At 36.9% G+C, this 12917-nt stretch overlaps 2 protein-coding genes across 2 annotated transcripts; one reads left to right on the top strand and one right to left on the bottom strand.

The window, feature by feature from the left end:
* Nucleotides 1–462: 462 nt before the first annotated feature.
* On the bottom strand, nucleotides 463–3747 carry pagr1 (PAXIP1 associated glutamate-rich protein 1). The gene is made up of 5 exons (XM_048171004.1): nucleotides 3565–3747; nucleotides 3185–3356; nucleotides 1516–1843; nucleotides 990–1078; nucleotides 463–883 (listed from the first exon to the last, which is right to left on the bottom strand). The coding sequence occupies exons 2-5, from the start codon at nucleotides 3342–3344 to the stop codon at nucleotides 633–635; spliced, it is 828 nt and encodes a 275-aa protein (XP_048026961.1). The 5' UTR covers nucleotides 3345–3356; nucleotides 3565–3747; the 3' UTR covers nucleotides 463–632.
* A 1187-nt stretch (nucleotides 3748–4934) lies between these two features.
* vps25 (vacuolar protein sorting 25 homolog) lies at nucleotides 4935–10513 on the top strand. The gene is made up of 6 exons (XM_048171007.1): nucleotides 4935–5084; nucleotides 6899–7044; nucleotides 7158–7211; nucleotides 7301–7389; nucleotides 9440–9515; nucleotides 9726–10513. Exons 1-6 carry the CDS (start codon nucleotides 5038–5040, stop codon nucleotides 9836–9838), a joined length of 525 nt encoding a protein of 174 aa, XP_048026964.1. The 5' UTR covers nucleotides 4935–5037; the 3' UTR covers nucleotides 9839–10513.
* Nucleotides 10514–12917: the final 2404 nt, after the last annotated feature.

Here is a 12917-nt window from a genome sequence, read left to right as displayed (position 1 = left end):
TATCTTCCCCTCACAACCAAAAACACACTTCTTTGGTGACATTGTTGATTTCGTGGTCTAACAACAAAATGACAAATCTTTCTCGAGCCAGTCCTGTGCAGTGCTGCCGACGACTTCCGTAACCCGAACGAAGCCTGTTGATGGGCGTGCTCTTGCTCTCACTCTGGGTGATGTATGTGTGTGCGCTCTTCCAGGAGAAGGGCCCATACAAGGAATTCTGCCCTTTATGATGTCATACAGGGCCATACTTGAAAAAAACTTTTCGAAACTTACATGAACCCTGAAGGAGTGTATTTGGCACAGAAATGCTTGTTTTTTTTTAAAACTTTGGCCATGTTTATCAGTGTAAATAAGTCAGAATGCATGAAATAGCATTAGACATCCCCTTTAAAAACAGCAACAAATATATTGCATTACTGTAAAGAGATTAATATCATTAAAAAAAACAGCAAGACACCAGAATATAGGCAATACATTTATTCACATTTTAAAAAAAATCTTTGAATAAAAAAAAGACAACATCAGTAAAATATGGTCATCTCATTGTCCAATGCAAAATGATGAATTATGATGAGTTAGGGGTATGAACCCTAAAAAAACCTGGAATTTGTTTAAGCAGTCTGTAGTTTCCCTCAGTATCTCCTCTGTCTGGGGCTGAAGACAGTGCTGGGGTCGCTGTCTCTTTCTCGTTCTTTTTCCCGCTCTCGCTGACTGTTCGGCGATAAAGGAGGCTCGACGGCAGGCCCTGGCCGCGATTTATCGTTTTTAAAAAGGTCACGACCTGTCCTTAGAATCTGCTCCTCAATTTTTCTGTGACGCTTCATGTCCGACAGCACTTTGTCCAGCCGGGCCTCGCGTCTGACCGAAGAGCGGGCAGAGGAACCTGGAAATGAGAGAAAAGGATGAATTCAAATCAGCATTATTCATTTATATTGTGTGTTTGCCAATATTACCAAATCCATACATTGTGGAAGAATGTTTTATCGTACCTGGTGTCCTGCGGCGATTGAGAAAAGAGTTCTTGGGAGTGGCCATAGTCTGCTCTTCATCAAAATCAAATTCGGTTGGTGTGAGGGCTCTGCAGAATAGAGAAATACATCAATACATGTTTCTTCTCTAAAAATTGTGTATATAAAAATAGAGTAAAAACAGTAATATTGTGAAATATTATTACTATTTAAAATAACCATTCTTTATTTATTACTGTGATGCAAAGCTTAGTTTTCATGTTTCATGTCACATGATCCTTCAGAAATCATTCAAATATGCTGATTTGCTGCTCAAATAACAGTTCTTATTATTATCAATGAAACCGTGATACCTAAACTTTTGAATGGTAGTGTATCACGGCTTCCACAAAAACATGAAACGGCATATTAGAATGATTTCTGAAGGATCATGTGACACTGAAGACTAGAGAAATGATGCTGAGATATATATATATATATATATATATATATACACACCCACACACACACACACATATTTTTCCATCTGTATTATATTCTGACTCACTTGCGCTCATTCTGCTCTTGTTTGGCCTCCTGCGAGTCTTCTCCGTCTCTCTCAGGTGAGGGAGTGCGTGGAGGGGTCGGAGGTCGGCGTGGAAGAGCGACCCACTTCAGCTCGAGCTTGTCTCCTTTAGCCAGAAGCTCATACAGCCGTTTGATCTCCTCAGGTGGAGGCATCCAGTTCTTGGGGTCCTCCATCTCCTCGTCACTGTAAGGGATCTCCCAGTCCTCCTCAGACTGCTGCAGCTTCCCTTCACCACCTCCATTCATCTCTCCATCCGTGGTCATTCCATCTTTCTGCTCCTCTACATCCATGGCTTCTTTGTCTCCCTCTACATAGAAGTGTTCAAAAATGTATTGTGAGAAATACTATCTCACAGAACTAACTTACACACTTTTACAAAGAGTACTGTGGTGATTGATACCATGGTACTTTGATATACAACCTGGATGGTACTCCAAGGTACTATATATATATATATATATATATATTAGCCTGACGTGGTCATACTCAATTCTAGTTCGAATATGAACTCCCCGACCTCAAAATGTTGTGGGCGGGGCTAAGTTCGGCTGGCATCCAGGCTATATATATATATATATATATATATATATATATATATACTTCTTTTATTTACTTCTTGTGTAAAGGCCTATTTTTTTTTTACAGTGAAAATGTATATTATAAATATTATTTGGAAAATATTTAGTTTCTACTATTTTTCTACTCAGTATTTATTATGGAAGCCTGTTTCCACCACTTAAAAAAAAAGGTAATAGCGACTTTCAACAATTCAGACTTTTTTTTATCCTGAGAAAAAATTCAGAACTGCAAGATGTAAAACAGTGAATCTCAACCTTTTTTGAGTAATGTCATATTTAGGACCCTAGAATAATATTGGCTCATTGGTATCATTAATGTCTTTGTGACGACCAAATGCAATCAAGTATAATTTACTACTACGTTAGTTGACTTATATTATATTATATTATATTATATTATATTATATTATACAATATTCAGTCATATTGTCAGTTATATATTATCTTCTTCTTTTATGGGAACATGTCAAAATATTCAAATATTCATATTCAAATATTTTATAAGGACCCCCTGGCATTACGTCAAGGACCACTAGGGGTCCACGGACCCCTGGTTGAGAAACACTGATGTAAAACGCAGCTAGAAAAGACAATTGTGAGATTTAAACTTCGAGATATAAATTTTGAGAAAGAAAAAATCAGAATTAAAATGTCGCAATTGCCTTTTTTATTCAGTGGTGGGAACAAAAACAATTGCGAGATGCAAACTCAGAATTTGGAGAAAATAAAAGTATGAATTGCAAGAAAACTCGATATTGTGAGGGGGGTAAAAATCATAATTTTGAGATAAAAAGTCACAATTGGCTTTATTTTTAATTTCATTGCAGAAACAAGCTTCCAATACTGTACTGCTGTACTGTACTGTATTATTAATTTATATATATAATTAATAATACAATTACCAGTACAGTATTGGAAGCTTGTTAAAAATATTACATACATACATACATACATACATTTTATATATATATATATATATATATATATATATATATATTTTTTTTTTTTTTTTTTTTTTTACACTTTTTCTCAGTTTTAACCCCCCTAGGAGACAAATGTGGAGTGCATACTTGTGTCATCCTCCGTTATAGTATTTGCGGTTTTAGTTGTCTCCTCGTCTCTTTCTTTATCCTTTTCTTCCTCTTTTCCTGCAGTTTTGTCCTGTTCACTCACTCCCATAGACTCTACGCGCTCCGCTAGAGAGGACTGCGCGTCCTCTGCCGCCTGCATCTTTCTGCACACCTGAGGAAAAGCAGACGCGCGTCAGCTGCACTGCAAACTAATGATTTCATATTTCAAAAACAATTTGAACGCATGGTTTTGTTTTAATAAATCATATTCGGACTAGTTCCGCGCCTTGTGGGCAGACAGGGTTCGTTGAGCATCATTCAGAAACATTCAATATGATTATTTATATTGCACAAAAATGAAGGGGCGGAAGCAAACTTACAGTTGTTTTCCCACCTCTGTTACAAACAGCTGCGCGGAATAGTAGAACGCATCAATGTGCTATTATTTCAAAAAATATTACTGCTTTAGTTTTCATGGCCATAAAGCACTGTTTATTTCGGCGCCTTGACGTCATTCGTCTCATGACCCGGATGAGAGGAGGATCCGCCCACAGCGCCACCACTCGCTCGAATGACCGTTATACACCTTCCTGTTGTAACAGCTGTTTATGCGACAAACAGACAGAAATTTACTTTTTCTTCACCACATTCCTTATTATAATGTCTGGCTTTCTTTCCACGCCACTGCATTTCAGGAAGAAAAAAAAAATTCCTCATTATTTTTAAAGGGTTAGCTCACCCAAAAATGAAAATAATGTCATTTATTACTCACCCTGATGCCGTTCCACACTCGTAAGACCTTCGTTTATCTTCGGAACACAAATTAAGATATTTTTGTTGAAATCCGATGGCTCAGTGAGGCCTGCATGTACTAAAAACATATTTAAATCAGTTCATGTGAGTACAGTGGTTCAATATATTATAAAGTGACGAGAATATTTTTGGTGCGGCAAAAAATAAAATAACGACTTAATATAGTGATGGCCGAACACTATAAACACTGCTTCATGAAGCTTTGGAGCACAAATGAATCAGTGCATCAAATCATGATTCAGATCGCGTGTCAAACCACCAAACTGCTGAAATCACGTGACTTTGGCGCTCCGAACCGCTGATTCGACACGCTGATTCATAACGCTCCAATGCTTCCTGAAGCAGTGTTTTGAAATCGGCCATCACTATATAATTCGTTATTTTGTTTTTTTGGTGCACCAAAAATATTCTCGTCGCTTTATAATATTAGTATAGAGCCACTGTACTCACATGAACTGATTTAAATATGTTTTTAGTACCTTTATGGATCTTGAGCCTCACTGAGCCATCAGATTTCAACAAAAATATCTTAATTTGTGTTCTGAAGATTAACGAAGGTCTTACGGGTGTGGAACGGCATGAGGGTGAGTATTAAATGACATTATTTTCATTTTTGGGTGAACTAACCCTTGAAGACCTGCTCTGATAGCGATGCTCGATTCGTGAACGAATCATTCCGGTTTAAAAATCACGATTGGTGCGATTCGTTTTTTTTTAAATATATATTTTTTAAATATGCGTTTAACCTTTAGTTATTTTCTATACATTTAAAAATGTCTATATGATTCTTAATTAATTTTACTAGGTGTCAAAACTACTAAACTGACCATTCTTGTGTTGAAATTAAATGTTTTATTGTTTCTTAATCGTTTCTGCCTATATTATTCTAATTTGTAAGTCGTTTTGAGAAAAGGAAAAAAAGTCGGGGTTGATTTGAAAGGACTTTTATTTTGGCGGGTGTTTCCCATAATTCCAGCAGAGCGGAAACAGATTGAAGCGGAGCCGCACATCAACATCAACAGAACTAGTACAAATCTGCAATGAGTTTTGAGTGGCCCTGGCAGTATAACTTTCCTCCATTTTTTACGTAAGTAAATCCATTTGTCACTGACCGCAGATGGAACCATTAGTTTCGTGTCTACAATGTTGTCTGAATACTTTGGTCTATTGTGAAAATGTGCATTTGTATCGTGAATAAAGCTGCTGTTTGCATTCCGCTACGGAAGTAATCAAATCACCACATTTGACACTTCACGCACAGTTCAGTCCCGCGAGGGATCAAATCACGTATAGTTATGTATTACAGTACTTACAGCTGTAATATGCCATATATTATTTAAATGCTCTATGACGTTAAATGCTTAGAAAGGTTAAGGGGAGCTAATACGACCAGAATAGACATGCTTCTGTGATTTGCAACAAGAAGAAATTGTAATAAAGTTAAAATTGCATTATATAAAGAGTGCCATGCTTAGTGGAAAACATGGAAATGTTAGGACATTTTCAAAATTGCCATTTCATGGCCTGGAAAATGTATTTTAATTAATACAATTGTGACAACTCATAATTAACACCGTTTCAAAAGTCATGGAAAATGCATAATAAGAAAAAATACTTAGCCCTAAAGTATCTCTATAAGATGATTCTTTAAAATACTGAATTCAGTCATATTGAGGGAACAATGTATACATACATATTCATTAATACTTTACCACAATATAACAGTTACATTATTATATAAAAGATCATGTTCATTTACATTCATTTACATTGATGGGTATGACATCCTAGCAAACTGGGCCTCAAATTGTTATTGAGATGGGACTGGAATGACCCAGTGGTTAAAGGTTCAATATGTAATATTTTTGCAGTTAAAATATCCAAAAACCACTAGGCCAGTGTTATATATTTTGTTCACTTGAGTACTTACAATATCCCAAATGTTTGCAACTATTTGTAAATCGTGAGAAAATTGCAATTTTAACCAAGGCTCCGGGACGTGTGAGGAGTCGCCTGTCAATGGCATCATACCCGCGTTATCCTCGGTTTCCGGTTTTATTTTGTAGAAACCATGGAAACACCAAAGACGCTTTAATATATTACATGTTTTAATATACAAGGGAACAACTGTTTTGATATATTTATAGACAGAAAACGGATTGTTGTATAGCTCAACACGTTTAGTCTTATTGTTTAAATCTAATTTTCTTGATTTTTTGCGAGTACCATGCTTTACCACGCCTCAGAGAAAAACACTATTTTGTGAAGTTGCTGACATAGCATAATCAGATGCAGCTTTATTTTTAGTAAAAGTAATACAGCATTTTCTCCATCATACAATACGTTTTAAAATAATTGCATGCCATTTATCAACACAAGACATCCAGCATTTAATATGATATTCTAAAATTGATCTATCTTACTGCAGTGTGCAACAGTGTCTCACAGCAGCCGAGCGAACGCACAGAGTAACGGTATAACATCATTTTCAACACTCTCAAATGTATCTAATATGATAAACAGAGCTGCGTTACCTCATACTCATGACCGGAAAAGCGGAAGCGGCGCCGACGACTGTGTCATAATAAAAGTCCCGCTGCTCGTGAGGCGTGTGTTGCGCAATCGCTCCAGCTCCTCGTTCAGCTCCACAACACTCGGTCCTGCTCTGCTTCATACTACAGTAACGTTAATAATCGCATCAATGAACATGATTTTTTCCCGAGTCCTATCCCTATTCTTTTGCACCGTCCGTTGAGATGGAGACCACATGTCCCAAGATGCCTATCTCAAACTTGCCGTCATCAAGCTACGCCTTTGTTTTGAATAGGCCTCTAGCGACCTCTAGCAGCCAAAATTATTACATATTGTACCTTTAATATAATGTTTTATTATGTTTTGCAGATTGCAGCCAAATGTTGACACGAGACAGAAGCAGTTGGCGGCATGGTGTTCACTCGTGCTGTCTTACTGTCGTCAGCGCAAGCTCTACACACTGGATGTGCTCGAGGCGCAGGAAAGCCCTGTGTTCAACAACAAGAAAATTGAGAGTATCCTTTCACTTACTTGTCTTTGTGTTATTTTTATATGATTGTGGATTAACACTGTTCTTTTTCTGCCATATTACTTGCCATACATATTTCCCATAACTTGTGTTGTTCAGGAAAACTTTCAGTTGAAGCCATACAAGTAGTTTTTGAAGAATTGAGAAAAAAAGGTGGGATGAAACAAGCATTTACAAGAAGATGCAGTTTCCTAGTTTGTAAAATGAGTTTTAAAATAATTTTGTTCTTTGCTTTGGCACAGGAAACCTGGAATGGTTGGATAAAAATAAATCACGATGTCTTATAATGTGGAGGAGACCAGAGGAGTGGGGCAAACTCATTTATCAATGGGTGAGAATATCCTATGCATTATCAGACATAATGTCACTGTGTGAAGTAACTTCAGTTGAATGTTCTTTTCCATGTTCGAACGGTGCCTTTAGTTCAGCTGTACACATTTAAGATGACAAGCATGAATTGACTATTGCACTTTTGCGTAGTAAGGAGCGTAATCATTTAGGTCTCTGTTGAAAGTAGGTGGAAAGGCCCCAATAAATCGAAGAATGAACTGGTGTAATGTCATTTCAGACAAAATCAGGCCAAAATGAAGTTTGTTTGGAGTTCATTTTGAGTGTTCAAAACAGCTTGCCAAAGAGAACTTTCCAGAAATTAATTAATTTATTAATTGATTAATTGACCTCTTAGCCAATCAATTTACACACAACAGTTCATTCTGGTTCTCAAGGCCGATTGGCTAAGAGGTCTATCCAGCCATGCGATATTCTACCAGTATCACCACGGGAACTGTTTCACCATTTGAATCACTCCTCTCTCTGCATTCTCACAGTTTTTTTAGGCAATAATATAGCTTTTTAGACTTCAGATATGCCATTTATATGTAAACATAGGGCCTATTACAAAATTTGTTCAGAGATGCGAGCTCCAGGCCATCAGCGACCATTCAGCGCTCATGTACCCGCAGAGAACAGCTTCATCTCAGCAAGTGCTTTGGGAATTTGCCACTAGCTCTTATGTAGATAGTGGTTAAACATGAGGTATAATTCGTTTTGAGTATATCAAATGGACAGTCTTTGGTCTTATTAATATATTACTCATTTCAGAGCTAATAGAGTTGGCTTAGGGGCTATATTAAGTTTCATAACTTTATATTTACATTGAAATTAAATCCTGAACTGTTTGCTTGTGTTTATTTCTTATTTTACTTCTTATACTGATATAATGGCTATTGTTGTTCATTTAAATATTATTGTTCAATAAATTATATTTTATATAAATAACATGCTGTATTTTTTGGTATTGAGAGTCCGTTAGTGATTTCAACTTCAGTGAAAGTTACATAAATTCTCCATGAGATGGCGGCAAAGACTGTCTTCATGAGTGAGTCAGTCAGTCACAAAGGCTGCGTTCCAGTTCGGTTTTTAAATGCCCTTCCCTCGGTCTCGTTGACTCGGATGTACGTCATTGCTTACGTTGCACGAGTGCCCACTTCTGGCGGAACCTTTGCAATGGGCTGAACTGGAACGTCCTAAGCCCTTGATCACTTGGAATCCGCAATGGAGCTGATTTATTATTTATTTTTTCCCCTTACAAATTTGTTTAATACAGCATTCTATATGTATATATGTGTGTTTTAAATGTTTTAAAAAATAATTAATATATCATAGAATTGTTTGTGGTAGGGTAAATTAAAGTGTACATGTGAAGTAGACTCGCTCCCTCGGTTAAAATCGAGGGAGCGAGGGTCTGTCCATGTAAACTTCCCTCGTCCACTTCACGAAGTGGAACGCACTTCAAAATGGCGGCAGGGATTCCCCCGAGGGGAAGTGTGTAGGGAAGTTCGTGAGTGCGTGTCTAAAACTGGAGTGGAACGCAGCCATAGACTTTCATTTTGAAATGGACTGAAACAAGGAAACAAGATATTGTTTTTACTTTAAACAACATCTTACGAGAGGCAACTGACAAATGCATTGACTACTGCTGTCATGGGAATGTCTTAAATGTTAAAAGGACAAAGACAAAGATATCGCTTTCCTCAGTGGACATTTAAACTGATTTTGTGATTGTGATTGACCTGAAGAATATCAGCTAAATGCAGGTAATGCACTCGCTTAGTCGATCTCTCTCATAATACTCTACACATTACAGTGAGTTTCGACGAAGCGACTCAACGTTCGTTCGTTACTAGTTCTAAAATGACGTTTTAGAATTGGTAACGGAGGTTTGGGCTCAACTATAAACAGCCATATCGCACAGCTACTTGTGTGATATTGCTTATATATATGTCAACTTTGCATTTAACTTATTTTTTCCAGCTAGTGATCTGTTAAGTCAAGGTGTTTATTTTAAGTTTACTTTCTTTTCCCCTCAATTGTTAATGTAGGTTTCCAAAAATGGCATGGTCAACTCAGTGTTTACACTTTATGAGCTCTCTAATGGGGATGACACAGAAAATGAAGGTAAAATTATATCTAATGTACATTTCACTACATCAGTATATATATATATATATATATATATATATATATATATATATATATATATATATATATATATATATATATATGTGTATATATGTATATATGTATATATGTATATGTATATGTATATAATCTGTTTGACTTGCCTGGTTGCATCTGTGGTTTGCACTGATCTGTTGTGTCTTTCAGAGTTCCATGGATTGGAGGATTGGATGTTGCTGCGTTCACTGCAGGCCCTGCAGACTGATGGGAAAGCAGAAATTATCTCTATGGATGATGGAAAAGGAGTCAAGTTCTTTTGAATCAGGTTTTCTCAAGTCAGACTTTGGGATGTGGTGTTGGGTTTCTGTCAGCCCAGCATGATCTTTTGTCTCAGTCCACTTGGGATCTTGTTTGGACTGTGTATTACACTCCACTGATAAGTCAGTAAGTCATTATTTGGCACATGATCCCAAACTAAATGTAAGGGTCTTCCTTGTTGGAACATGTTTAAATTGGTGGTTTTACACCTGTCAAAACTGGAGCCGAGTAAAGAAACCAAGATTTTGTTCTTAACCGTTATGCATACCAAGCGAAATGTCAGACCAAAACTAAGGAATATCAGTATCTTAATGTAGACCGAGACTACACCCACTTTTTTGTGTACATATATTTTATTTCACTCCTTTTATTGCTGTAAATCCTGAAGGACTCTTGTTCTACTTGAATATTTTTTCTGTGTAGAACCACAAAGCCAAAAGACGGTCTACTAATCTCAGACACGGCTTTTGTAAATCCCGCGATGCTTCCTGGCTAAGATAAAATGTTCTTGAGTAAATGTCCTGTTTCTGATGGCAGTGGAATTCATATCAACATTTTGCTGAAATCTGGTAGCATTGACTCCTTTTCCTTGACTGTCACTGTATCTTACCACCTTTTATACCAATGTAATACTGTACAAATAAATGACGGAGACACTTTCAGTTCTCTCCTGCATACCCCTGCGTTTGGTTTGACTGAAGAGCGCTTAAATATTTGATTTTCATATGCAAATCTCATGTGCTTGGCGGAAGCATTGAACCAGTCATCTGCTCTATGCTTCTAATGAAACATCATTATCACTAGTGTTCATGGTTTGAGTGAGGAGTTTTACAAAATTAGTATCTTGAATATGTACAGAAATGTCTAAAATGCTTAAAAGTAAAAATATTTTGGACAGTGCAATTTAAAAAAAAAATTTAAAATAGTATTTAATTTATTAATTGTTGGAAAAAATGTAGTTGATTATATATCCAAGGGACACGGCTTCTCGAACAAGAAAAAATGTAGGGCGGGACTTGATTTTGTACATTGGGAATTGATTGCATGGTTGTGGTTTGCTATTGGAGGATCTCATGTGAGTGACAGGTTGTCCCACCCTTGTGCCACTAAACATGTCATCAGAGAAGAGAATATGAATTGCATGATAAAAATTGTAGCTAGTAATATAATCTATTACATTACACATTTTAGTTGATGCAATCTGACTACTTTTTGATTATTTTTAGATTACTTCTGACTTTTCTTGTTTTATAACATTGATTTAAATAGGACAGTCTTGGACCATATAAAAATACAAAGAGAAAGAAAAATGATTCAATTTTTTTGCTATCAACATCATAAAGTGCATTAAACATTATATTACGTCAGGGTTTCCCTATCTAGGGTTTGGAAAGGAACTGCAGGGGGTTGATTACATCAGAATTAATTAAATCATAAAAAAGTTACATTATAAGAAATAAATAATTTGAAAATGAAACCAATCAAAATAAAAAGTGGCTGGTCTGTGTGTGCAATTACATAAAAACATGTGAGAAAGGAAAATGTAAAAGATAAAAAAGAATTAGGGAGAATCAACGAATTCTGAATAATTTACTGCCGTTTTGTGAATGTTAAGTAATCATGTAATCAATAAAAAAGTAACTGTATTGTGATTATGAGTATTTTAAAAAGTATTATAATCTCATTACAAGTATTTAATCTTTGGAATCTGATTATGTAATACAGATGACATAAAATCAGTTACTACCCAGCACAGTATTATATTATTTATTATATTATTTGCTAAATCCAATAATCTTCTGTTTTTATATGTGACAGTCAGTAAGAGAGAAAGAGAGACAGGTGGCGCTCACGTGCATGATAAAGAATTATGCAACAGCGCCCTCTGCTGAACATCCATTTACTAAATAATGCAATGTGTCTATTAATCATCCCTGAGGGCCTATTTAGTGTTGACCACACATAATGAAACAGACAAACGGAGACACAAGGGTTTTTATGTATACTTAATAATACATTTTTAAGATTGACTTAATCAAATATATTTTGCAGCCACTGCATGTTGTGGAATATACTATAATATACAGTATCTCACAAAAGTGAGTGCACACTTCACATTTCAGCGACCATTTTAGTATATCCTCTCAAGCAACAATACTATAGAAATGAAAACTGTATATACTTTACAGAAGTCAATGTGCTGCTTGTAGTGCAGATTTACTGTCTAAAAATAACTCAACATACAGCCATTATTGTCAAAATAACTGGCAACAAAAGTGAGTACACCAAAACCGTGTCCAAAGTGTCAGTAATTTCTGTGAGCACCGTTGTAATCTAGCACTGCCTTATTCCTCCTGGGCATGGAATTCACCAGAGCTGCACAGGTTGTTGCTGGGATCTCCACCTTCCGCTTGAGGATGCCCCACAGGTGCTCAAATAAGTTTTAGGTGTGGAGACATACTTGGCCACTTCATCAGCAAGGCAGTTGTCGTCTTGGCAGTGTGTTTGGGGTTGTTATCATGTTGGAAAACTGCCATTCGGCCCAGTTTCTGAAGGTAGGGCATCATGTTCTGCTTCAGAATGTCACAGTACATGTTGGAATCCATGTTTCCCTCAATGAAGCGCAGCTCCCCAGTACCAGCAGCGCTCATGCATCCTCAGACTATGATGCTATACCACCACCATGCTTGACTGTAGGCAAGACACAATTTTCTTGGTACTCCTCACCAGGGTATCGCCACACATGTTGAGCCAAACAAGTTTATCTTAGTCTCATCAGACCACAGGACATGGTTCCAGTAATTCATGCTCTTGGACAGGTTGTCTTCAGCAAACTGTTTGTGGGCTTTCTTGTGAGCCAGCTTCAGAAGAGGCTTCCTTCTGGGATGACGGTCATGCAAACCGACTTGCTGCAGTGTGCGGTGTATGGTCTGAGCACTGACAAGCTGACCTCCTGCTTCTGCAACCTCTAAAGCAATGCTGGCAGGACTCATGCATCTGTTTTTTAAGCCAGCTTCTGCACCTGACGCACAGCACGAGGACTCAACTTCTTTGATAGACTCTTGCGAGGCCTGTTCCGAG

This window comes from Megalobrama amblycephala, linkage group LG20 (genome assembly GCF_018812025.1).
Source record: "Megalobrama amblycephala isolate DHTTF-2021 linkage group LG20, ASM1881202v1, whole genome shotgun sequence".
Lineage (NCBI taxonomy): Eukaryota > Metazoa > Chordata > Actinopteri > Cypriniformes > Xenocyprididae > Megalobrama > Megalobrama amblycephala.
This window is presented reverse-complemented; position numbering and strand designations above follow the sequence as displayed.